General features: G+C 54.9%; 1 protein-coding gene across 3 annotated transcripts; it reads right to left on the bottom strand.

Annotated features, from left to right (window-relative positions):
• Positions 1-94: 94 nt before the first annotated feature.
• On the bottom strand, positions 95-26,345 carry RIOX2 (ribosomal oxygenase 2). Of its 3 annotated transcripts, none has more exons than XM_079767003.1 (10): positions 26,258-26,345; positions 19,681-20,149; positions 17,973-18,092; positions 16,804-16,932; positions 7,742-7,845; positions 5,163-5,265; positions 4,255-4,426; positions 2,398-2,486; positions 748-834; positions 95-312 (listed from the first exon to the last, which is right to left on the bottom strand). In XM_079767003.1, the coding sequence occupies exons 2-10, from the start codon at positions 20,110-20,112 to the stop codon at positions 154-156; spliced, it is 1,395 nt and encodes a 464-aa protein (XP_079623129.1). In that variant the 5' UTR covers positions 20,113-20,149; positions 26,258-26,345; the 3' UTR covers positions 95-153. The 3 variants fall into 3 exon arrangements, with proteins under 3 accessions (XP_079623129.1, XP_079623131.1, XP_079623130.1); XM_079767005.1 differs by having other exon boundaries at positions 4,255-4,423; XM_079767004.1 differs by lacking the exon at positions 26,258-26,345 and adding an exon at positions 20,283-20,558.
• Between the last annotated feature and the right edge of the window lie 333 nt (positions 26,346-26,678).

Below are 26,678 nucleotides of genomic sequence, written 5' to 3'. Positions count from 1 at the left end.
AACCGGTGGGTCTCATGTTACTAGAACACACGTAGTCAAGTTGTATGTAACCATCCCTCCAGCCCTGTCTGTTACTCGGAGCAGCGGGGGCCCCAACATATGAATGTTTGCTTTTCCCGTGTCTATGAAAGCTAGACTCAGTGCGTAGAGGCGCTAGACTACCTGGAGTAAACATTCTGTCCAGAGAGACAAGGCCAGGCTCTCCTTTTCCTCGTCTGTAGCAAGTTTCAGGTCCTTGACAGAAATCGCTGAGCTGTTCCAAATTTGCTTCAGTGCATCCACATGAGATAAAGGAAAGCGGAGTCCATGCGCCTGAAAAGGATAAACCAGTCAGATAATACACCACTCACGCCTCTCCAGTGGCACTTCCATATAAACTTCTAAAACTCTCCGTACGGCGTTATTTTTTACACCCTTCATAAGTATGAAACTTGTTTCAGATGGGCTAGGCTATTCACATAAACTATAATCAGATAACTTACAGAATTTGCCAATTCCTGTATGAAAACTCAGACTTCATGAAAGACATCCTAACGTAAATGCTCCGCATGACATTACACCTTTCCTACACGTCCCAGCTAGTGTCTGCATGTCACAGAACCATGTGACTCGCAAGGGCTGTCAGGTGTATGGAACGTTAAGCCCGGACTGCAGTCATAACAAAGCACATTCCCCATAAATCAGAGGGAACACTCTTCCCAGCCACACAAGCCACAGGAAAAGCATCCACTTTAGGTTGGAACAAACCTCTGTTTCCTCGTTCCCCATCATGTGTGTCTCCCTCCTGTTCTGTAAGGAATGGTAGATGTAAACCATCTTTTCTTGAGTTTCATCCTTTAAAAAGAAAAAGCATGAAGTCATCAACAGAATTTAGAGGGTTTTCCAATAACATGGGTCAACAACCAAAAAAAATCTTAAAACCTCGGTGCTTGAGTGAAATTTATTGACTACTGTAAAGAATCCTTTTGGCAAAATGTTGTGAGATTCAGTGTGTGCGCCTATTACTTCATTACAGTCCTCACAGATTACTATTTGTTCATAGCAAATAACAGATAAAACAGTACACCTGCTAGAGCATCTTCAGAAACTTGATTTCATGAAAAAAGTAACCATTTACATAGCAACCTAATGAAATATTCAAGTTTCTTCAGTTAATCACACCTGCACTTTTTTTGCATCAAAATTTGACATGAAAATTATGGAGTGAATATTACCTCTAGAGTAATGCCAGCTGTGTGATCTATAAAACTTTCGTTCCAATTACAGTAGCCTCCCCAACGGTCTCTACGTCCCTCCCGCCCCCTCCCACACAGTGCAGCTCACTGACTCTGCCAGAGCCTGTCATTCCCCGGCCCCTCTTAGGTCAGGCTCAAGCACCTTGGCCTGGGAGAGAATGCCCCCAGGCTGATGGATTAGCAGAGTGACGGCGTTTTTTGAGAGCCAAATTTTTTTAAACTTTTGAGGTTTTGTGTCTATTAGAAACCAGCCTCTCCAGGTCTGGCCCTGACGGCTGGAGCATAGAGTCTGTTCATGGAGACATCTAGGTGCCCCATCCCTCCGATCATCCTGGGGTGCCTCCTGAGAAAGCAGACTAGGAGGAACCGGGCGAAGCCTCACGTCTCTGGGCTGTAGGGGAGCTGTAACAAGTGCAGAGGGTCCAACCCAGACCAGATGGAGCCTAGGAATTCATGATCTCAAACTTTTCCAGCTGATTCTATGACCAGCCAGTTTGGGGAACTACTGGGTCACGTATGGAAAGTAGAGTATCTTTCTACAGGATAGAGATTTTTTTAAAGAAGAAACATGAACAAAACTGTATGTAAAGACAGACCTGCAGTTTACAGGATGGAAGAGGGACTGAGGTAGGGAGACGCATGGACAGGGTCCACAGTCGTCTGAGCAACATGGCCTGAAACCCAACTGGAGGCGAAGACCAGACATTAATCACTATGTGAGGGGAATAAAAAGGGTTCTGTGGGCCTGGCCATGTTGCTCAGTGGTTGAGCATCAACCCATGAACCAGGAGGTCATGGTTCAATTCCCAGTTAGGGCACATGCCCAGATTTCAAGCTCAATTCCCCAGTAGGGGGCGTGCAGGAGGCAACTAAGTGATGATTCTCTCATTGATATTTCTACCTCTCCCTCTCCCTCTCCCTCTCCCTCCCTCTCTCTGAAATCAATTTTTTTAAAAGATTCTGTGGGAGATGAGGGCAAGCAAGCCCTCAATGCCCACCAGGAAGGGAGATGTGGAACAGTGAGGTTTGGCACTATCCGCCCTAAAGCAATGGCAGGCGCTGAGCTGTGAGAGCAGAGGGACTGCCAGAGGGAGGGCGTGGCCACCTGTCAGTCTGACGGACAAGCCCTGAGGACGGAAACCTCTCCCCTCCGGATACTCACAGACCCACCCTGATCCGGCATCACCGTGAGGACCATGTGGTCTTTATGTTGCAGCCTCACGATGCTGTCCAACCTCGGCAGCTGTCCACCTAGAGCATCCAGACAGAAAGGCAGTTTTCAAAAGTGGGTCCCGCAGGATCCAACTAGTCTGCAGGTGCAACTGTGTAAGGAACACATTTACTGACAAGTTGCAGTGAGTCCAACCCGGGCATTTACTTCTTACCCTGACATTTATAGTGATGCTACATCCTTATGGAGCCCGTTACATCCTTATGGAGCCTGTTCTCATAGTGAAGACAGACACATGATGAGTCGATAATACATTAAATAGACATAAACAGTGGAGACAGGCCCTGCCCTTCTGCTCAGAGCACTCCGTCTCGTTTATCCTCTTTTGCTGCTTATTCTACACGTGGACACCAGAAGGAGCACCTGCGTTCAGACCACACCACCCCATCCATTACTAGTTGCGTGACTGTGGCAAACAGTCTGTGCAGATCAAGCATGGTGTCATGTAAAAGCCACCTAGTAAGGTTCACAGGAAAAAGAGAATTTTCAAATCGAGTTTAACTTAGTGAAAAGGCAGCCACCCAAACAGAGTAGCCTAAGGGCCCCCTTCCCGGGAGGAGGGGTAAGGGATCACAGCTTTATTGACTACAGCGGCGAAGACAAGGAAAACCAGAACAATATTCTGGCCGTTTTCTGAGACTCAGGAAACGCTGTTCTGTTAAAGATTAAAATATGTGCTGGTAAAACATCTGCTATTTTGAAAACATACCATCAAAAACAAATCCTAAACTTCCCCCGAAGATATAATAAAAATAGAATCAGTGTTAGAAGGGATTGTTTATGCCAGTGGTTCTCAACTGGTGATTCACAAGGCTTCTGTAAAAGTTGGTAAAAATACTGCCCTCACTCAACCCCACTGAGGAGAGGGAAGCCCCTGCCCCGGCCCGGCCACAGCCCCTCGGTGTTCCCCGGAAGTGAGGCGGCTCCAGAGGCCATGTGACACACAAGGCCGGCTGACTGAGGTCAAGACAAACAGGACCGCTGCACAACATGTCGGACTCGGGCAAAAGAACATCGCCCACACGGCAAAGTGACCAGACAGCTCCTATCCTGGCTCATGAGGGGCCGCTGCTGCTTTCCCGGTCGGCACGTCAGTCCTCCTGCTACGAGGTACGATGTCCGAGACCCAGTCACAGGACCCCGCCGACTTCCCGCCTGACTTCCCGCCAGCACCGAGCCCAGAGCAGAGGCCGTTTACTGACATGCCCCATGGCTCCCAGTCGTGTGTGGGCCTCTGCGCTGCAACAAGTCAGCAAACCCACTGTGCCGACCACGGGAGTTGGTGTTGCTGGTGTTTGCTACGGAACATGGAAGTCACCACCCCCCGGACGCGTGTTAGGTCATTTGCAGCCTAAACCTGTCACAAAATAGTCACCTGGGACTTGGGGGAGGTCGGTGATAACCTCGGGCATTCTCACATTTCACCTGCCGAGGGCAACTTTCTACCCATCCCTGAGTTAATTCCAAGGAGAATGTCTCCATGTTCAAGTCCTTGAAACGCCCTGACGACGGCGTTTTACCCGAGTACCTGTGCACACACACATTTCTACCCAAAAATCAGAGCGCTCATTCCCCACCTGCTGGACCCAAGGTCTGTGCATGTGACTTGTGAGGCACAGGAAGCTCAGGCGTGTGAGCAGCATGTGTTGTCCAACCACACACACTATAGACAGGCCCAGCTCCGTGGTCATTCTAAAACGCTCCACCTTTCCACCTGCTCAGAGGCCCACCCAGGAAAGCCTCCAAGTGCCACATCAGCCCTGACCGCCGAGGAGCCGGCAAGCTCACCTGGCGTGGAAAGCGCTGCTCCGTCTCCCACATGGAAAGGGGGGAGTCTGTTCATGGCAAAGTCCTTCTTCATGTCCGATGAAAGCAGCTTGTGGGTGCCTTCCAAGCGGTCTGCCAGCGTCCTCAGAAAGCCACTCAGCCTCCTCCTCGCATCGGCTGTGGCTTCCACCTGCTAGAAACAGAGGAGCGTCCTGGCCGGGAATCCAGCAGAACTCGGGGCCTCGGTCCCGGTCTCCCGAGCAGCCCCTGGTGTAGACACATCCATGTCACCCCCAGAGAGAGGGGACTGAGGAGACCGGAGCCCCTATGAACAATGTCCCATTATTTCCATATAACCACTGCTCATCTGAAGCTGCCTATTGTTTGCACACACAAAAAAAATCCATTTTCAGGATTTTGCCTGGAAAGGGATCCTGGAAATGCAGTCTCGGCTCTTGCCTCTCGGAAAGCAAATCACCATCCTGAGGTGACTGCCTCAGACAGTGAAAGCACCGTGGCCCAATTCAGCACTAATTCACGCATCTCCTCAAGCCAGCCAATCAGGGCTGCTTTCCCAACGTAAACCCAGGACGGACGGACGGACGGACAAGAGAGCCAGGGAAGCAGCAAGGCCGGGCTCCCCCCGGGCTCTTCTATGCAGAAGTCTCACCGCTGCCCCTGCAATGGCAGCCATGTAAGCCCACAGGGCCTGCTCCTGCACAGAGCGGCTGTTCGCACAGCACCGTGGGCTCCCGGTCACACACAACGAGCAGCACTCCCGTGCGTCCCAAACCACCCAGCTCTGCGGGGTCAGCACAGGAGGGGGACGATGGCTCCTGGGAGCAGGGCCCTGGGGTCCCTGGGATGTGGGCCACGGCGTCAGCTGCCTGGCTGTGAGCCCGCTCCGGCCCCCCCTGCTTTCTCCTTACCAGGAGCAGCCGCCGGGGGATGCCGGCCCGGAACCCCACGTCTTCCTCCGCGGCATCAAACACAAGCCCCGACAGGGCGTCCAAAAGGAAATCTCCCCACGAACTGGAACACGCACCACCAACAAAAACAGCAACAAAACATAGAGAAACCACGGGTTACTGTAAAGCCAGACACCACCAGCGGCAGCTTCCCCGCACTCCAGGCCCCTGCCCAGGCCCTCTGACTCCTTCCGTGTGCGGGCTCGGCAGGCACAGCTCTCCGCCCCTCCCAGACGCCCAGGGCAGCCGGAGGTGGGAAGCTAGGCTTGAATCATGATTTCCCTTAAAGATACCAGAGAATTAAACACATACTGTCATGAAGTAGAAAGTTCAAGGGACCCATTTTTTTAATGTTTTTAACTGTAACAAGTGTCTATGAGGAGAGCTCTGCAGGAAATTTTAACAATCATCATAGGACCAAGAAAGTTTTATGTGCAAAAAGTCCAAAAGCAATACATTTAGGGTAACAGCAAGATCCCCGGACTGTGTAATTATCTGCAGTTACACGTTACCTTTTCCTTCGCCCCTTATAAAAGAGTAAAATATCCGTCAACATCAACTTCCAAAGAATTGATCTTGCAACTTGCTAACCTCTAGCAATGGCTTTACTGGGGAGGGCGGTAGTACATCTGGGGAGGCGATTCAGGGTTCAATTACCTTTGCTCTCTTCGGGGCGTTTAGAACTGGCTCGCCCCTAAAAGTGCACCGTGTGAGAAACCACCCCCGGGGGGCTCTCTTTAAACGCCTCTTAGCTGTGTCACCGGCGGGCCTGGCTGTGTGCGAAATGGAACCTCACAGAATGACTCCGGCTTCTCCCTCAGTGAGCAGAACTAACACATTCATACTCCCTCCCAGACAAGTGGCAGAGGAGGACAGAAGCCACAGGAGAGCACGTTCCCAAGACATCCACGACCACCTGGCGGCCGCCCGCTTTGCGACTTAATGTCACCCCCAACCTCACATCCTGGAGCGGGAGGGCGCGTGCAGACCTTCCCGCAGCACAGAACAAGCTCTGCCTTGCGGGTCACAGGGCGGCCGTGCGCAGCAGCCCCCGGAGGAGCTGAACTGCGTTCAACAGCTGTGTGCTCTCTACGCGTCAGAGTGGGTCTTGGGCCTCTTAGGAGCTCACTTTGGTAAAACAGCCAAGTCACCTGCTGCTGTCCCACCCGCAGGCCCCAATGTTCCACAGGCCACCCTGGAGAGGAGCTGGGAAGAGGCCCAGCCTCCCTCCGCCCCCTCCCCCCCCCCCCGCCCCCGCGCCACCACAGTGCCTTCAGGAGCACCAGGCCCAAGGCACAGGGACACGGCCAGGGTGCGGGGTCCTTGAGTAACGTGTCCCCTCTCACTCAGCTTGGGTGACGCCCAGCTTTGCTGAGTGCACCCTCTCTGCTCCAGGAGTTTGCTCTGCACACCTGGGATACAATTTATCACAGCCTACCCCCCTCCGACACCACTTCCAGGGTGTGAGCCCCCAGAGGCCCTTCAGCGCGACGCCTGTGCTCCCAGCGCCAGCGCGGGGCGGGCCTGCGTGCTGACACATTGATGGCGGGTGTTTAAGCGGGGTCTGAGCGGGCAAGGCTGATGCTATCGGGAAATCATGCACAGGGTGCCGCTGCCCGGGGCCCGCCATGTGACAGGAATGGAGCATGGTTTTAACCGGAACCACTGACTTCCAGGCGGCCTCTCCCGCTTTAACTCCTAGGACGGTAAAAAGTGGGAACCCTCACAGAGACCCAGAGGTTTCGATGGTAACAGTTTCTGTTTGGGGGGATGAAAATGCTTTGGAACCAGATAGTGGTGATGGTTGCAAAACAGTGTGAGTGTCATTGACGTCACTGAACTGTACACTTAAAAATAGCTAAGCCCTGGCGGGGCGCCTCAATTGGTTGGAGTGTCATTCCGGACACCAAAAGGTTACGGATTCAATTCCTGGTCAGAGCACACACCCAGGTTGTGCATTCAATCCCCGGTCAGGTCAGGCGACCTAACCATTTTTCTCTCTCAGATCAATGTTTCTCTCTTTCTCTTTCTCTCTCTCTCAAATCAAGGGGGAGGCAAAAGTAGGTTTACAGCTATTCATATGGAAAGATATGCAGATTATGATTATTACAAAAGCTTATTTATTATTATAATAGTGTACTCACAATTGTACACCTACTTTTATCCACCCCGTATATATTTACCACCATAAAAATACTTTACAGAGAGACAGACAGACACACACACTAGAAGCCTGACTCACTACCGCAGCCGTGCCTGCAGCCATGGATCCTTCTTCCTAAACTGCGGGAGCCGTAATTTGGAAAGCTCCCTGTGTCATACAGTCGGGTCCATGACATCCTCAGGAGGAAGCCCAGGCTGGCCTAGAGCACGGACAAGACACTCAAGGACTATGAAGTCAGCAAAGGAGCCTGAGCACCCCCTGCCCCCCCCATAAGTGCGAGGGTGGTGGCCCCGCCCTCCTGTCCTCCTGAACCGAGGCTGCCGTGAGCCACAGCTCGGCGCTGTCCCGGGACGCCAGGCGGGGACTGGGTGCTCACCTGCTCTGGTAGGTGCTGATGGTCAGGTGAGTGGAGTGGGCCAGCCCCGGGGGGGTGTCCGCTTGATGGATGGTCCCTCTGGGAAAGTACAGCAAATCTCCGGCCTGAAGGGAGGGAAGGAAGAGGGGGAAGGGTTAGCAAGGATAGCTGCTCCGTCCTCTGTTTTACGGAGACAAACACAGGCTGAGCTTCCGTTCTCCGTTCTAGAAACCTCTCCTGGTGGTGCAGGGGCTCCTGGGGCCTGCGGGCTGAGCCCCTCTGGTCTGTGACCCAGTCCCGGCGAGGCTGTCAGAACCTGGAGTCACTTTCTTCTTTCACAACTAAGACCAGACATACCTGAAACTACGCCGCCCAGGCCCAGGGACCAGGGAGTGACGTCGGGGCCTGGAAGCTGCTCCCCCTCCACCCAGTGCGGCTGTGAAGAGTAGGATCATACAGCAAATACCCTCCCGAAGCCTCAGTTTCTTCATCTGCAAAATGGAGGCAACAGCCCCAGATCTCACAGGATGACCTTGAGGGATAAAGCAGCTCTGGGGCGGTGCTGGGTGGGCTGTTATAACACGGTTTGACCCGCCAGTCCCTGCCAGTCGGTGCGCCCTTCCAGGCGCAGCCTACCTCCATCTGTACTCCCAGAACCTGGACTACCAGGGCACCCAGTGCACGTGACAGACTCGAGAGATGTTCGAATGAAAGCATGCAACACCAAATAACCCCTCCCCTGAACCTAAACTTAGACAGAAGTACAGATCAGGTACTTCCTCGGGCAGGTGAGCCTCCTCCACCCTGTCTGGCTCTCTCCCAAGCCAGTGACAGAACTGCCCTCCCCAAACCACCCTGCCCTGAGCTGCCTCCTACTCCCACCTGATGAAGGGCACAGCAGCAGCTGCCAAGGGCGGAGAGGGTTCTGGAGAGCTGCTTCTCTCCCGTCTGCACCCACAGGAAGCAGCTGGCTCACTGGGTAGGAGTGCAGACCCTCTGGCTCACTGGATAAGGGCGCGGACCCTCTGGCTCACTGGGTAGGAGCACAGACCCTCTGGCTCACTGGGTAGGAGCACAGACCCTCTGGCTCACTGGGTAGGAGCGCGGACCCTCTGGCTCACTGGGTAGGAGCGCGGACCATCTGGCTCACTGGGTAGGAGCGCGGACCCTCTGGCTCACTGGGTAAGGGCCCGGACCCTCTGGCTCACTGGGTGAGGGCGCGGACCCTCTGGCTCACTGGGTGAGGGCGCGGACCCTCTGGCTCAGTGGGTAAGGGCGCGGACCCTCTGGCTCACTGGGTAAGGGCGCGGACCCTCTGGCTCACTGGGTAGGAGCGCGGAGCCTCTGGCTCACTGGGTAAGGGCGCGGACCCTCTGGCTCACTGGGTAGGAGCACGGAGCCTCTGGCTCACTGGGTAAGGGCGCGGACACTCTGGCTCACTGGGTAGGAGTACGGACCCTCTGGCTCACTGGGTAGGAGCGCGGAGCCTCTGGCTCACTGGGTAAGGACGCGGACCCTCTGGCTCACTGGGTAGGAGTACGGACCCTCTGGCTCACTGGGTAGGAGCGCGGAGCCTCTGGCTCACTGGGTAAGGACGCGGACCCTCTGGCTCACTGGGTAGGAGTACGGACCCTCTGGCTCACTGGGTAGGAGCGCGGAGCCTCTGGCTCACTGGGTAAGGGCGCGGACCCTCTGGCTCACAGGGTAAGGGCGCGGACCCTCTGGCTCACTGGGTAGGAGCACGGACCCTCTGGCTCACTGGGTAGGAGCGCGGAGCCTCTGGCTCACTGGGTAAGGACACGGACCCTCTGGCTCACTGGGTAGGAGCACGGACCCTCTGGCTCACTGGGTAGGAGCGCGGAGCCTCTGGCTCACTGGGTAAGGACACGGACCCTCTGGCTCACTGGGTAGGAGCACGGACCCTCTGGCTCACTGGGTAGGAGCACGGACCCTCTGGCTCACTGGGTAAGGACGCGGAGCCTCTGGCTCACTGGGTAAGGGCGCGGACCCTCTGGCTCACTGGGTAAGGGCGCGGACCCTCTGGCTCACTGGGTAGGAGCACGGAGCCTCTGGCTCACTGGGTAAGGGCGCGGACCCTCTGGCTCACTGGGTAGGAGCGCGGACCCTCTGGCTCACTGGGTAGGAGCACAGACCCTCTGGCTCACTGGGTAGGAGCGCGGAGCCTCTGGCTCACTGGGTAGGAGCGCGGAGCCTCTGGCTCACTGGGTAAGGACACGGACCCTCTGGCTCACTGGGTGAGGGCGCGGACCCTCTGGCTCAGTGGGTAAGGGCGCGGACCCTCTGGCTCACTGGGTAGGAGCGCGGACCCTCTGGCTCACTGGGTAGGAGCGCGGAGCCTCTGGCTCACTGGGTAGGAGCGCGGAGCCTCTGGCTCACTGGGTAGGAGCGCGGAGCCTCTGGCTCACTGGGTAAGGGCGCGGACCCTCTGGCTCACTGGGTAAGGGCGCGGACCCTCTGGCTCACTGGGTAAGAACGCGGAGCCTCTGGCTCACTGGGTGAGGGCGCGGACCCTCTGGCTCACTGGGTAAGGGCACGGACCCTCTGGCTCACTGGGTAGGAGCGCGGAGCCTCTGGCTCACTGGGTAAGGGCGCGGACCCTCTGGCTCACTGGGTAAGGGCGCGGACCCTCTGGCTCACTGGGTGAGGGCGCGGACCCTTTGGCTCACTGGGTAGGAGCGCGGAGCCTCTGGCTCACTGGGTAAGGACACGGACCCTCTGGCTCACTGGGTAGGAGCACGGACCCTCTGGCTCACTGGGTAGGAGCGCGGAGCCTCTGGCTCACTGGGTAAGGACACGGACCCTCTGGCTCACGGGTAGGAGCACGGACCCTCTGGCTCACTGGGTAAGGACACGGACCCTCTGGCTCACTGGGTAGGAGCACGGACCCTCTGGCTCACTGGGTAGGAGCGCGGAGCCTCTGGCTCACTGGGTAAGGACACGGACCCTCTGGCTCACGGGTAGGAGCACGGACCCTCTGGCTCACTGGGTAGGAGCACGGACCCTCTGGCTCACTGGGTAAGGACGCGGAGCCTCTGGCTCACTGGGTAAGAACGCGGACCCTCTGGTCACTGGGTAAGGGCGCGGACCCTCTGGCTCACTGGGTAGGAGCGCGGAGCCTCTGGCTCACTGGGTAGGAGCGCGGAGCCTCTGGCTCACTGGGTAAGGACACGGACCCTCTGGCTCACTGGGTGAGGGCGCGGACCCTCTGGCTCAGTGGGTAAGGGCGCGGACCCTCTGGCTCACTGGGTAGGAGCGCGGACCCTCTGGCTCACTGGGTAGGAGCGCGGAGCCTCTGGCTCACTGGGTAGGAGCGCGGAGCCTCTGGCTCACTGGGTAGGAGCGCGGAGCCTCTGGCTCACTGGGTAAGGGCGCGGACCCTCTGGCTCACTGGGTAAGGGCGCGGACCCTCTGGCTCACTGGGTAAGAACGCGGAGCCTCTGGCTCACTGGGTGAGGGCGCGGACCCTCTGGCTCACTGGGTAAGGGCACGGACCCTCTGGCTCACTGGGTAGGAGCGCGGAGCCTCTGGCTCACTGGGTAAGGGCGCGGACCCTCTGGCTCACTGGGTAAGGGCGCGGACCCTCTGGCTCACTGGGTGAGGGCGCGGACCCTCTGGCTCACTGGGTAGGAGCGCGGAGCCTCTGGCTCACTGGGTAAGGACACGGACCCTCTGGCTCACTGGGTAGGAGCACGGACCCTCTGGCTCACTGGGTAGGAGCGCGGAGCCTCTGGCTCACTGGGTAAGGACACGGACCCTCTGGCTCACGGGTAGGAGCACGGACCCTCTGGCTCACTGGGTAAGGACACGGACCCTCTGGCTCACTGGGTAGGAGCACGGACCCTCTGGCTCACTGGGTAGGAGCGCGGAGCCTCTGGCTCACTGGGTAAGGACACGGACCCTCTGGCTCACGGGTAGGAGCACGGACCCTCTGGCTCACTGGGTAGGAGCACGGACCCTCTGGCTCACTGGGTAAGGACGCGGAGCCTCTGGCTCACTGGGTAAGAACGCGGACCCTCTGGTCACTGGGTAAGGGCGCGGACCCTCTGGCTCACTGGGTAGGAGCACGGAGCCTCTGGCTCACTGGGTAAGGGCGCGGACCCTCTGGCTCACTGGGTAGGAGCGCGGACCCTCTGGCTCACTGGATAGGAGCACAGACCCTCTGGCTCACTGGGTAGGAGCGCGGAGCCTCTGGCTCACTGGGTAGGAGCGCGGAGCCTCTGGCTCACTGGGTAGGAGCGCGGAGCCTCTGGCTCACTGGGTAAGGGCGCGGACCCTCTGGCTCACTGGGTAAGAACGCGGAGCCTCTGGCTCACTGGGTGAGGGCGCGGACCCTCTGGCTCACTGGGTAAGGGCACGGACCCTCTGGCTCACTGGGTAGGAGCGCGGAGCCTCTGGCTCACTGGGTAAGGGCGCGGACCCTCTGGCTCAGTGGGTAAGAACGCGGAGCCTCTGGCTCACTGGGTGAGGGCGCGGACCCTCTGGCTCAGTGGGTAAGGGCGCGGACCCTCTGGCTCACTGGGTAGGAGCACGGAGCCTCTGGCTCACTGGGTAAGGGCGCGGACCCTCTGGCTCACTGGGTAAGAACGCGGAGCCTCTGGCTCACTGGGTGAGGGCGCGGACCCTCTGGCTCACTGGGTAAGGGCGCGGACCCTCTGGCTCACTGGGTAAGGGCGCGGACCCTCTGGCTCACTGGGTAGGAGCGCGGACCCTGGAGGGAGAGCTCAAGAAATATCAGATTGTCCAGCCGGTGTGGCTCACTGGTTGAGTGTTGGCCCATGAACCAAGAGGTCACTGGTTCTATTCCTGGTCAGGACACATGCCCAGGTTTCAGGCTCCATCCCCAGGGTGGGGCATGTAGGAGGCAGATGTTTCTAGCTCTCTATCCCTCTCCCTTCCTCTCTCTCTAAAATCAATAAAAATATATATATATTTTTTTAATGCTTTAAAGAAATCAGATTTAGCCCAAGCTGGTTTGGCTTCGTGAATAGAGCGTCGGCTTGCAGACTGAAGGGTCCTGGGTTCAATTTTGGTCAAGGGCACATGCCCTGGTTGTGGGCTCGATCCCCAGTGAGGGACATGCACGAGGCAGCCAATCAATGCTTCTCTCTCATCATCGATGTTTCTATCTCTTTTCCCCTCTCCCTTCCTCTCTAAAATCAATAAAAATATATTTGAAAATTAAAAAGAAAATATCAGATTTAAAACTTTTTTTAAATGTTAAATCTGCCTTAAAGCAAGAAACAATATGCAACTATTATATTCAAAGGGCTGTCCTGGAGGCTTGCTGGTCATGAACCCAGCTGACCGGGAAATCGGTCGTTCAAGTACACAAATGCCTTCCTCCCAGTTAGAGCTAGCGTGGCTGGGTGTCTCGGTGCCAGTCCTCTGGTGAGGCCCTCACATACCTACTTCATTAATGCATTTATTTCCTCATCCCACAAGCACTGATCACCACTCCCCCGCCGCCCCCCACGCCAGGCCCCGCGTTAGGCACTGAGCAAAGACCTGCCTCGTGCAGTACATTCCAATGAGCAGACATTTGAGAGGGGAGAAGAGATCACAAACACAATGAAGACATGCCGGTTTGGCTTAGATTTTTTAAAGTAGCAAATAAGTTATGTCAAGTGGTGGTGAATGCAATGCAAGCACAAGCAGCAGAGGAAGGGGAGGGGCCGATGCCGATGGAAGGGGAGGTGGGTGTGCCTGGGGAAGAGGTGCTATTTTATCCAGAATGCTCAGGGAACGCGTGCTCTGCTAGAGGGACATCTCAGGAGAGACTAGGAAGTGAGTGAGCCAGCCACGTGACCACCTGGGGAGAAAGCACGGCGGGGGGGGGAGGGGGGGGCAGTGCCAAGGTCCTGAGGCTGGAGCGTGCCCGGCGCATTGGAGGAGCCGCTGGCAGGCCAGTGCAGCTCAGGGTAGTGAGTGAAGGTGGACATGATGGGAAGGGAAGGGAAGGGAAGGGAGGGGAGGGGAGGGGAGGGGAGGGGAGGGGAGGGGAGGGGAGGGGAGGGGAGGGGAGGGGAGGGGAAGGGAGGGGAAGGGAGGGGAAGGGAGGGGAAGGGAGGGGAAGGGAGGGGAAGGGACGAGGCAGCAAAGCAGCAGACTACAGGGCCTGCAGGGTTGCTCTCAGGACCGGGCTTTCACTCTGGGTTTAATACAAAGTCCCGGAGGGCTGGCCGAGAGGTCACCGGATCGCAGAGGGACCACTGTGGTGGTTACGCCAGAAAAGTCTGCCAGCGGAACACCAAGTAGGAGGTTTTTGTATAAATCCATGTCCAAGGGGTTTGTCCTAAACAAGTAGAAAAATGGTGACACATTTATAGAGAGGAGGAGGCTGGGACAGGGTGGGGCGTGGTTTTGATTTGGGAAATAGGAAATTTTCAGCACCTTTTACCTAACTGAGACTATTTAAGTCTAGAGTTTGAAGACATGGACTAGAGATACAACACAGCATTCAAGATACATCAGTGTAGACGGCATTTAATCCTTGGAAGTGGCCACGGATTGAGAAAAGAGGTCCAGGAGGTGACCCTGGCCCCCTACCTGCAGAGGACTGCAGGACAAAGACTGAGGACAAAACAACGGCGAAGGACCAGCAGCAGCCAGAAGGTGGAGGAAGAACCAGAGAGGGTGCTTCCCGGACACCCCGGGCAGAAGGCGAGTGTCCCGTGTCAAATGCTGCCAACAGGCAGACTAAGGTGGGGACCCGGGGTTGAGCCCTGCCCTGACCGCGGGGAGGTCACGGTAACCTTGAGAAGGGGGCTCTGGAGGAATGGTGGGAAGGAAAGCCCGCAGGGACGGGGAGAGGAGAAGCAGCCGAGGGCACCGTGGCAGGCCCCCAAGATGTCCATGTCCTCACCCGGCGCCTGTGCACAGACAACTGCACAAGTGTGAACGAGGGTTGCAAAAGGAATCAGGTAGCTGACAGGGAGGTTTTCTGGACTGGGCAGGTGGGCCCTTCTGGGGGGAGCGTTGGCAGGGAGAACGGAGAGACGGCAGCGCGAGAAAGACCAGGCGGCCAGCTGCTGGCCTTGGAGACGGAGGAAGGGCCAGGAGCCCGGGATGCAGCGGCCTCCGAGAGGGAAAGGCCCGGAGCTGCCCTCCGACCTCGGAGGAATGCAGACCTCGGACACCTTGACTGCAGCGACGGGCAATCCCCTCTGGACTTCTAACTGAGGAACAGTAAGGTGACAGATGTGTGTTGTTTCAAGGCACTGAGTGTGTGTCAATTTGTGGTACTTTGATAAGCAGCAATACATTGACATATACCCATCTCTTCCGTAAGGGAGGCATCAAAGTAATATTTTTCAATCATTACAATCTACAATGTAAACGCTGTGGTCTCCGTTTTAATAAGGAGACTGAGATGTAAATAACTTGCCCAAGACAGACAGCTCCTAAGTGACAGCAGAGGGGTTCAAACTCAGGTCTGTCAGATTCCCAGGCCACAGGGCAGTTTCCGTGACAGGGTGCGTTCACCCCAAGATCCTGAATTGGGCAGACGCGCCACACAGGAGCCACCGGAGTCGGGGGTGAGAAGGACCTATACAGCCCCCACCCCCCAGGGGACGCAGCTTATCCTGTTGCATATCCTGGGCATTTACGCACCATCACATCTGAGGGGCTCCACGGATTAAACTCCATGTGCACAGACATACAACGGGAACGGCCTGCGCACAGGATGCTGCCCTGCTCCTGCGGGAGGTGAGGTGCGGGACTTCTAAGGAGCAGTGATCAGGGCGATGAGTGGGCGGAGCTCCACCTCCTCAGTCCCGCCCTGCGACCCCTGAGGACCAGGCGGAGCCCAGCCCTCGGGCAGGGCAGGGCAGGGCAGGGCAGGGCAGGGAGCCAGTCATCAGCCTGGGTAACTCAGCCCTGCCTCAGAGACCAGGGGCGGCTAAAATAATCGGCCTAACAATAATCAACGAAGAGCCTCAATAAACAAGCTTCTCCAAGACCAAGGACTGCCCAGCTCCCTCTGTAAAGGGTCAGAATGTCTGCGTATTTGTGGTTCGTGGGCCACATGTCTCTGCAGCAAGTAGTCTCCCCTGCTGTGTGAGGTGAACGCAGTCCTGGACTGGACACGGGCCATAGTTCGCTGACTGCTGACCACGAGCACAGGAAGTGAAAGGTACCGTCACTGTTGTGTTTACTTAAGCCTCCTACAATGTAGGCACCCATCCTAAAAGGGAGATTGTTCCCCCAGTTACTGGCAGGCAGGCAAAGATTTTAAAATCAACAAGGGGCCACAAGGCACTGAGTAAGAATTGGGCACTAATTATAACTTCAAGATACAAGAAAATTTGTTTTTAAAAAACCATAACTATATACAAGTATACCAGGTAGGCAGCATCTTTGGAATGGTTTGAATGAACTATTATCTTACTGACACTGAAAGAAATTAAATCTATGTTTTGTAGGAAAAGGTACAAAGCTTAATGACGAAGCTCTTATCCCTCTAAGACTGTTTCTCACTCAGCCCCACCTGCTGGGGTGGGCGGCCACGGCCCTGCGGCTAACGGCTCACAGGCAGGCTTTCTGAGCACACCCGCCAACGAGCCAGGGCATCAAGCGCCCGGCGTCCGGAGCAGGTGGTTCTCCAAGGGTAATCACTGCTCTATGGCGGCGATGTGCAGGGGCGGGGAGAGTGCAGAGTCGGATGCAGTCACGGGGAGCAGGGCCACTCTGGAATTTACCAGCAGGAAAACGAAGGGTCCCCGGCTGGGCTCTGCCTCAGCCGCCTACACCCAGTGCCCACGCCCCCCGCGACCCGGCACAGCTGCCCAGGACCAACCTTCCACTTTTACCCGAGAGGAGTCAGAGGACAGCAAGCTCATGACCCGTTCCTGTTGGACGTGGCCTGTATTTGGCGATCACATAAGGTCATTTGGGAAATAAACTTAGCACTTCCCTGGCTCTCTTCTACCAGCGACCAGGTGCCCGGGGAAGCCGCAGTGCTGCCCGAACCCCGGGACACACTCCATGGGACCGGAGGGATCGCTGAACCTCCAACTGATTGTCTCAGGAGGGGCGCACGCAGCCAAAGTCCCTTCCCGTACCTTCAACGTGAACTCGAGGGCGGGCCTCCCGAGCCGGTCCTCCGCCTCCACGCTGTACTCTCGCGCCAGGGGCACGGTGGGCGGGTAGAGGCGCCAGTGCTTCTGCCCCTCCAGCTGCAGGACGAACACCTGGGGAGGGAGAGCCACAGGCCGAGGTCAGAGCTTCCTCACAGGGAGCCTCCGAGGGCTCCGGTGAATCACCAGTCTCAGACAAAAAATAAAAATGAAAGATCAGACACATTTCACTCCACACGTAAGGGCCGCCAGTACCGGCTTTAGCTTGTAAGACGGCTATCATCCTTCTCCCTTTCGGGAAGCCTCGCTGAGTTCTCCACAGCCCACGACAGACCACCATCTCATTCCTTTAAATCTCCGACCGACAGCTTACAGCCCTGAATCTCCCGTGGCAAAGCCAAGCCTCAGAGGTGACTGGATCTAAGATCCTGAAGATCATCTCTGGCAGGTAGGAAAGCTGTAAGCTTTTTGTTCTTCATTCAGCCAAAGATATCGCAATACTCTGTTAAAAACACATTTTTAAAGAACCAAGAATTTTTAGAAAATGCATTGGTATCAAATTGCTCTTAAAGGGAGGAGAAATGACTTTTTACTAATACTCTGTGTTCACACCTTGTGTTGGTACAAAAATAAAACCACAAAATACCGAAGCCGGAAAGCTAACTGTTTCTGGCAGCTCCCGGGGAGTGAAACCAACGCTTGTCAAGGTGCCAGTGCTGGAGGGAAACCATGACCCTCACTGCAGCTGCCCCCAGGTTGTCACAAACAGAAAAATGTCTGTGTTTCTGGCAGCTACAGACAAAGGACAACATGAAAGCAGAGGTAAGGTCTGCTTTGTGGCTTCACCTTAGTAAAGACCAGACACTGGGAAGTTAGAAAGCCAATCACCCTTTCCTGTGGATAAACTCCACAGAAGGTGTGGCCCTCGGATCCGTCGGCTGGAAACCACCTGTCCCCTCGGAGGAGCAGGAAGGACACCGTTGGGTGGACGTGGTTTTGGCCCAACAGCCAGGTGAGGTCAAGGCCTCCAGAGACGGCACAGGAAGCGTGGACAGAGACCTAGCCCCAGAGGTGACCTGAACCCTGACCCCCATCCTGACCCGACTCTCAGCAACTCCTCCTTCCCCAGGCCCCACAGGCTCTTCCTCTCTCACCTCGACGTCGTCGTAATGGGGCGGCAGGCCCTGCGCGCCGGCAGGGGTTATGTACACGTTCGAGCCAACCAAGGAGCCAAAGTAGCATTCCAGCTTCTCCTGGATCCTCCAAAGTTCATCCTTCAAAAGAGGAAGAAAGCGGGAGGGGAGAGTCCATTAACAGTGAGGCGGGGGACGTGTCCTCATTTGCTGATGGTCTGTACTGAGCTATTAACTCCCAGACACCGAGAACTGAGAAGCAGTGAAAGAGCCGACACCTCTCCCCTCCAGAATTTTCTGCGCTGGGACTGAAACCACAGAACAGACTGGAGCACAAAACCGAGACTGGCAAGGCGGGCAACCTGCAATTGGGCAGGCCTTTAAGCAGGGAGATGACATGATCCAATTTACTTTTTATGTATTTGTGTATTTATTTATTTATTTATTTTTATCTTTATTGTTGAAAGTATTACAAATGTCCCCTCCAATGACTCCCTCCACTCCACTCCCACAGTTAAACATCCCTCTTCCCCCTGCCCCCAACCCCAGACCTTCACCACACTATGGTCTGTGTCCATGGGTTATGCATATGTGCACATATGTTCTTTTGTTCATCTCTCCCTCTCCCCCGCTTCCCTCTGAGTTTAGTCAGGTTGTTGCATGCCTCCATGTCTTAAAAGCTACCGTGTGGGGAACGGACTGTCGAAAGCAAGAGAGATCAGTCGGGAACCTGCAAAGGCCGCAGTGAGGCGAGGGAAGGGCGGAGGTGGGACGGGGAGGGAGAGCGGAAAGGCCAGCGCGCACGGAAGCAGCACTGCCCGGACCTGCGGGTGGGCTCCTCCCGGGCTTGTGGCTGCACAGTCATCAGCCCCGTTCCATTCACTGACGGGAAAGACTTGCTAAAGAACAACTTTTCGAAGGGGACAAAGCGTTCTCTTAGACATGCTGAGTTTGAGCTGCTAGAACCCCCATGGGGAGACGTTTTTAAGTGAGCGTCTGGCTCTCCGTCTGAAGTTCTGGCAAGAAGTAAGGACGGAGACTTACATGTGGGAATTCCCCGCACAAAATTAGTACGTAACGGAATGGGAGAAGAAATAACTACCTAGAAAATGGGTACAGACGGAGAAGGGGGGAAGGGGCCGAGTACATTCCCTCTCCAGGCACTAACCCACTCTTCAGGGTATAAGCCAGACTGAGGGGCCGAGAGGGGAGCCCTATATATCCCTGCAAGAGAGGGAGAAACCAGGCTTTCCCAAGGCAGCTGTGAAGAGGGAGGGAGGACTGAGGCCACACGGACACCCGCACGCTCTGCAGCCAAGACCTAGGCAGACGCAGCCGTGAAGGGAGGAACTTCAAGGGCATGACCACCTGGACGCTACTCCGCGTGCCTTAAACCATAAGGAAGGGGCCAACCCACGAGAAAGGTCTGCCTTACCCCAACACAAAACCAGCCCACAGGACTTTTAAAACGAGCAACAGAATTTAGATTTTGCAGCTCTGTGACTCCCAACCACGCCCACCCTGCATGGGGACATTTTCTAACAGTTCGGTCAAAAGGTAGCACAGAATCTCCTTGTTGGAGAGGCATCTGAAGACCCAACAGGTGCTGCCTCTTCGCAAGCTGGCAGGAGGCAAGTCAGCACCAGGCCACAGGCTCGTCCCTGAGCTGCTCTGTGGCCGCATGTTCACCCTTTAAACGCGAGGATTCTGCAGGGGGAGAACCTGTTACCTTAAATCTCTGAGGCTGGTGAAACTGAATTGTTGCCCTTTTCTGATCAAAATCTTTTCTCAGCTGGAGGAAGTGCACCTTGCCATCTTTATTTAAAACCTTCTTCTTCCCATGGACGCAGCGGCAGACATTTACGTCCCGTCCGTAGGACAGACCCCGGCCGCACAGGCCCTTCAGGTCTGAGAGCCTGAACAGGGACTGGTAATACGTGGCCAGCGCAGGGTCCTCTCTCTGAATGAGCAGGGGCTTCTGCTCCCAGAACTCCTTGAAAAAAGTCTCTGTCTTGATGGGCGAGATTAAACTTTCAAAGAAACCGCCGGGGCTGTCGAAGTTCACCGTGCAGGGCCGCCCAGCCGCCTCCGCCTTCGGCTGTTTGCAGGGAGCAGGCCCCTCTTCCTGCCCAGTCCCCGCAGGCTTCGCTTTCTTTGGCATCGCTCCGTCTTCCGGACAACGCTGAGCAGAGGTCAGCCTACGGAAAGAACAGAGAGCATGTGTTGGTGCCCGCAGGTCCTGCTCAGCCAGGCCTGGCCGGCCATGAGCCTCAGAGACCTGTGGGTCCAGGCCTTTTCCTCAGGATGTGCTACCGCCTTAAGCCCACGCACCATTCCGCCAACGAGGATTCAAACTGCGATCCCACGTTCCTCTGAGGACAGCGCGTCGTCCTCGCACACAGCCCTGTGCTGTGGAACCCTCGTTGTTGTTAGGAAGTGTAATTATCCCGACTTAAATGACTCGACTATCTCAGCAGCTCCTCGTCACAGGTTCAGCCTGTGGCCACTGACACGGCAAAATCGAAAATCTTTTTAATTTGGCTCCCATCAGCACCAGGTCCCAAATCTAATGAGATGCACTTTGAGTTACAGACACTTGGCTGGAGAGCCACCAACCGCGGCCCCTCCAGGCGCTCCTCACCACGGCGCCACCCGCCTCTGCCGTCCGGGGCGGCAACTGCCCGGCCAGCGGTGCCAGCTGGTGGCCGGAGCAAGAAGCAGCCTGCGCCCCAGTCTTCCTCAGCCACGTGAAACGCCCACTTCCAAATCTCAGCTCATGCCTGAAAAGTGCCACTTCATCAGAAACCTCCCCCCCATTAAAAACAACAACAATTAGAAGCTGGAAAGTGAAGGCTGAAGACAGTTATATTCCAAGTCTTTAAAGAGCTGTAACTTAAACATAACAACATTCCCACATCATAACCCTCTAACACAGCACTGCTCCATCGCGGATGTGCGCCCACCCCCCGGCGTTGGGTCCGATGGAGGGCGGGGGCTCTCTCACACTCCCAGGCAGGGGTGCTGCGGGCCCACAGACCACACCGCGGGGCAGGAGCAGCAACACGCGCAAGCACGGCCAAACCTCTCGGAACTGCCCACAGCCGTGGTTATCAAGCAGGTGTCCTTCATCTGGGGTTCAAGAATTGTAATTCAAATTATATGAACTTCCTGAAACTGCAAATTTCTATTTAAACTTTTTTTTTTTTCTAGGAGGCAGTGGTGGGTCCATTGCTTTCACCGGGTTCTTAAAGGAGTCTCTGTCCCCAAAAAAAGGTTATAAAAATCTGCACTTATAGCCCTAGCCAGTGTTTCTCAGTAGTTAGAGCATCTGCCTGCTCACCAAAGGGTCAAGGGTTCGATTCCTGGGCGCATGCTTGGGTTGTAGGTTTGATCCCCAGCACAAGTTGGAGCACGTGCAGGAGGCAACTAATTGATGTCTCTCTCACACCAATCTCTCTCTCTCTCTTCCCTCCCTCCCACTCTCTCTAAGAAAAAAAAAAAATCAATGGAAAAAAATATCCTTGGATGAGGATTAACAAAAAATAAATTTTAAATATCTACACTTATAAAAACCAATTTTTCCCAGAGACCAGTAACTTATTAATAGATGTTATGGCTTCCTATTTTGTTGGGCTATCTGAATTGCAAGAGCACTGTTTTCTGCTCCTCTGTCATTATAACTAAGCCGTATTTCAGCTGCAACGTGGACTAAGTACAATTAGTGGTCTGGCCTACGAATAAACCCTGGAATAATTTGTTACATATTGCGACAACTAATTTATTAATAAATCTTTAGAATGCAATCCAAATGTAAACTGAACACAGTAGGAAGTGGAAAAGCCAAAATACAAAACTCTCTAGTGACCTCAATTTAGCTTCTAAATTTTGTGCCCACAAATAGCTCAGATCAAGTGCTTTTGGTGGGGAAACACGGGATGATGGTGGAAAACTAATAAAAATAGACACTAAAAGCTTGCATGGGAGGGGTAAGGGCTTAAGCTTAGAAGTTAACTTTAGTGTTTTATAATGTGTCATCAATGAGACAAAAATTTGCTGAAAATGTTTCCTTTTCCTTTCAAGTTTTCCAGACCATTTTGATTTCTCAACCAAAGAATCAAGGCTTCATTGAAACAAAGTATTCCTAGTACTTAGACCCCAGACATGAAAGCAGATTAGCAAAGAGCACTGCTATCCTATGAAAGACGAGTTTATGGCTGACATCAGGGAGTTTTTATTCAGGAGCGTTCCCACCACTATTTAAATGTTAACGGTGACTCACTATGGCCCCAGCTGGTTTGGCTCAGTGGATGGAGCATCAGCCACAGACTGAAGGGTCTCTGGTTTGATTGAGGTCAAGGGCACATACCTCCTCCGCTTTCGGGGAGGCAACCAATCAATGTGTCTTTCTCACATCCATGTTTCTCTCTCTCTATCTCACCCCCTCCCTTTCAATCTCTCTCAGAATCAATGGGAAAAAATCAGGTGAGGATTAACAACAACAAAAAGAGAGTGACTGACTCTGACTTAACTGTTTGTGCAAACAATGTGTTTTATACTGAACATCTGCTTTCCTTCTGGGAGTCTAGGATTTCTTATTTATTTTTTTTTTATTTTGTTTTGGTTAATCCTAACCCGAGGATATTTTCCATTGATTTTTTAGAGAGAGTGAAAGGGAGGGGGAGAAACACATCAATTGGGTGCCTCCCGAACTCGCCCCAACCTGGGCTGGAATCGAGCCTGCAACAGAGATACAAGCCCTGGATGGGAATCAAACCTGAGACTCTCAGTCCACAGGGTGGACGCTCTATCTACTGAGTCAAACCAGCTAGGGTGCGAGTCTGGGAGTTCGGTACATATTGCAACAACTACACTTCCAGGCAAAGGATGCTTAGGTGACTAGCCCCCAATTAACAAAAAAATCCTGGGCACTGTCTAATGAGCTTCCCTGGTTGGCAACTGTGTAGCTGTCACAACTAGTTGCTGGAACATTATGCACTTGGTCTCCTTTTGCTATAATCAATCAGCTGGGCTTCTTAGCAAGTCACTGAACCCAGGGTGCCCTGACACGTTGCTCATATTTAATCTTTAAAAACAGACTGGCTCAGAAGGTTTATATCGTTAAAAGTACCCTAAGATGAAAAGGTAGTTTCACATTCAGCCACACATCTCTTAGCCCTCACGATCGGTCAGCTTATAATGTAAGGATGTCAAGAGCAGGAAGATGCAATTGAAAGGCTTTTCTTTAAGCACAATATATGAATACAGTTATATAAGCACATTCCTCAGGAAGTGTGCTTAGACAAAGTGTGCAGAATACTAATGCCAAAAATATAAACACTTAAAGCATTTTTTCCATCTACAATCACTAACAAACACTAGCACTGCATAACAAACGCCTTTGTTAGAATATACATCTCACTATTTATACTGCCAAAAGTTACATCACTTCTTGTTCCTCTGTGTTCACACTGAAATGATTTGAGGCTCAGGTCATTGGTACCTAGCTTAGAAGTTACTGGGAAAATATACCGTTTCCCTGATTCTCACACTATCCATATTTGTAAAATAACAATTCTTTTTAACAGCTTTTGAGAAGTGGAGGGGAGAACAGATGACATTCCACACCACACTGAACCTACAAAAAACTGCAAGATGCATCACAATTTCAGAAATAGCTAAAAAAGGCATATCTTAGGGTCTAAGAAATATAATTAAACAACAGAATGCTTTGTACAGAACAGTACAGCCCACACAAGCCTGCCTATAAACCTCACAGACCACCCAAGCAGAAGTGAGAATAAATATTTGTATAAAGCTGGGGAGGGGGGGGGGGCGTGGAGACAAGCTTTTAAAAAACAACTCATACAAATTTTAAATCATTCTTTTGTACACCTAAAATAGTATAATGTTCTATGGCAATTATATTTCAATTAGAAAAAAAAGCAGTTATACAATTTGAATTGACTATAATCATTGCAATCTAAAATTACTAAATCAAAAGAAACATTCATGATTCACATTTTACTAACTGCCAACAGATTTTAATTTAAAAAAACACACAACACCAACTAATCTAAACAATTCTGAAGGATTAAAACTCTACAAGAAAATCAATACCCATTCTACAGCCAGCAAACATAAACAGAGCCTTTCTAGTGTTACTAGTAAGTTTCCTAACCTTGTCTATGGGAAATGACTGACAAGAAGCCATAATGCAGCTTCTTTGCATTAAAAAAAAAAAAATTATTGATTTCAGGTGTTGTGGAGCGGATGCGAGTGAATGACCACTGGAGCCCAGACCAAATTAAAATTGAGGGAGCCTTTATTAGCCGGGCGGCCAGACAACCCGGCGACTGCTCTGCCATTCTCCACGCAGGGAGACCAGAGAGCAGCAGCGACCCTTTGTGTAGGACCGCTTTTAAGCACATTAACCACATCCGGTTTTTGCAGAACAAGTAACCCAAGACAAAACAGTTTTTCCCAAGCAATGTCAGGATCATGCCAATGACGACCATGTTATTCACAGGGTCATCCTGTTCTTCAGAAAGCTGACAGTGTTCTATGAAAGAAGCCTACATGCTGGGAAGGGGCCATGAGACCGTATCTCAAGGCCTGGCCTAGTGTCAGCACTGACAACTCTATCTGGGGCATAGTCCACGGCCTCTCTGGAAGCATGCTCAAAAATTCCCACTCTCCAACACAGGGAGGAAGGGAGAGGGAGAGAGAGGGGAAACATCAGTGATGAGAATCATTGATCAGCTGCCTCCTAATGGAGCCAAACCATGACCTCCCTCCCGGTTCACCTTGGCCGTGGGCGTGTTTATAATCCCCACGCACACCCGGCGGTGACCCCGCTTCTCGAGGGAGGGAGCCGCCTGCACACACCCAGAACCCGGCAGAGGGGCACACCGAGGTCCCCGAGAAATGTGTGCTGAATGAACTTGTTCCCCGTTTTCATCCTTGGTATATAACTTTAGAGAAATATCCCCAAAGCTTCACAGAAATGACAGTTCTTTTGTTGGGGGAGACCCGACGGCTGGTTCGGTGGGGATTCTTCTTCCGAGGGCAGCGGGCCCTGGGTGGCCCACAGGGCGGTCCAAGGGCAAAGGCCGTGGTGTCCTAATGGCCAGCGGGCCTCAGAGCGCAGAGGAGTCAGAAGTCTGGTGAGCACCCCCTTCTGGGCCACATCAAGCCCCGGGGCTCAGCCTTCGGGGAGCCAGGCCCAGGGACCTGCACAACACAGTGAGCTCTCCGCGTGCATTTTGGGTCCCCTACGGAGAGGGCGGTCGTAGGCAGCTCCACGGAACGGGCACCGGGCCCGACAGACGGGGTGCTGCCTGTGCGGGCGGCACAGCCAGTGATGGCGAACCTATGACACGCGGGTCAGCACGGACACACGTAGCCATTTCTGAAGACACGCGGCCGCATGCCGAGGGTGAACCATTTGCTGCTCCCGAGGATGAAGCATTTGTGAAATAATGTTTTTTCCTCAAAGTGACACCTTACCCGAGTTATGCTCAGTGTTTTGGCGAAGTCTGACACCCCAAGCTCACAAGGTCGCCCATCACTGGCGGGCCCACAGGAATGGAATGGGGTCAGTTCGGAGACCCTAGCTCCCGGACTGCCGCTCAGGACTGTGCTTCAGTGACCGGGAGTTCCCGGCGCGAGGCCAGAGGCAAAAGCCACCCCGCGATGGTGGAGGACGCTGGTGCCCCCGCCGAACCCGGAGCCCCGGGATCCCAGGCCGCCGGGCTGAGGCGAAGCCCTGGTCCTGCGGCCCCGCCTCCCCGCACTCGGCGTCCCAGCGGCCCGGCGCGGGGCGGCTGTGGTGGGAACAGCCGGTGACACACGGACGGTTGGGAAGGGGAGGCTGCCATTTTACAGTCGGGGTGGGGACGAGAGAGACGCCCCGGCCCCGGCCCCGGCCCGGGCTTCCGACCCGCAAAGCCGGGCGCTCGGGCCCCTGAGGGCGGGCCCAGCCCACGTGGCGGCCGCTGGCGCCCGGCCCGGCCCGGCGAGGCGGCCTCGGCCTCCCCGTCCGGCCTCCAAACTTCCCGGGCGCTCGGCCCCGTCTCCGGGCCGCCGGCGAGCACGTGGGCTGCCCCGGTGCCCGGGCCCCGGTGCCCAGGCCGCCCGCCCCCGGAATCGCACAGCCGGTCGGCGGGCGTGCCCAGCCCGCAGCCACCCGCGCCCGCTGGCCGCGCGGCCGCACCGAAACCCCGGGCCGAGCCGCGGGGAGGGGCTCACTTCCCACCCGCGACCGCTCGGAAGCCCGGAGGACGCGGCGGCCCGGCCGCTCTACTCACCGCGTGGCCTGTTGCGCGCGGGGCGGGGCGGGGCGGCGCGGGGCGGGGCGGCGGGCACGCGCTCCCGGGCGCGCGCGGGGCTCGGGCTCCGCTGCCGCCGCGCGGGGCCCGCGGGGATGGGTGCTTCCGGCGCCCGGCTCCCTCGCGTGCCGGTATTCGGCCCACAGGTCTCTTTCTTTGGTGTGGAAGGAAATAGATTGTTTGCTTGTTTTTAGTTGGCGAGGTGAGGCTCTGGACTTGGATCAACCTTGTTCTTCTCCTGGGGAGACGGAGGCCGGGAGAGCGGAAGCGAGTTTCCCAAGTTCAGGGAGCTGGGGTCCAGGTTCGCCCGTGGCTTTCCTCTGAGCTTCCCGTGCTAAGCCGTGCTTTTCCATACTAAGTCCACTGAAATGTGTATCCCTTTGCTCCCAGAGAGAATTAA

The sequence above is a fragment of the Cnephaeus nilssonii genome (assembly GCF_951640355.1).
Source record: "Cnephaeus nilssonii genome assembly, chromosome: 3".
NCBI lineage: Eukaryota > Metazoa > Chordata > Mammalia > Chiroptera > Vespertilionidae > Cnephaeus > Cnephaeus nilssonii.
The sequence above is the reverse complement of the archived record's forward strand: the minus strand, read 5'-3'. Positions and strand labels throughout refer to the sequence as shown.

Excerpts from the sequence above, each read along its gene's own strand:
- RIOX2 (XM_079767003.1), bottom strand. The coding sequence starts at position 20,112 with ATGCCAAAGAAAGCGAAGCCTGCGGGGACTGGGCAGGAAGAGGGGCCT. Across the intron at positions 2,487-4,254 it reads AGCAGCGCTTTCCACGCCAG|GTGGACAGCTGCCGAGGTTG; the intron begins GTGAGCTTGCCG and ends TGGATGCTCTAG. Across the intron at positions 835-2,397 it reads TGCCGGATCAGGGTGGGTCT|GATGAAACTCAAGAAAAGAT; the intron begins GTGAGTATCCGG and ends TTCTTTTTAAAG.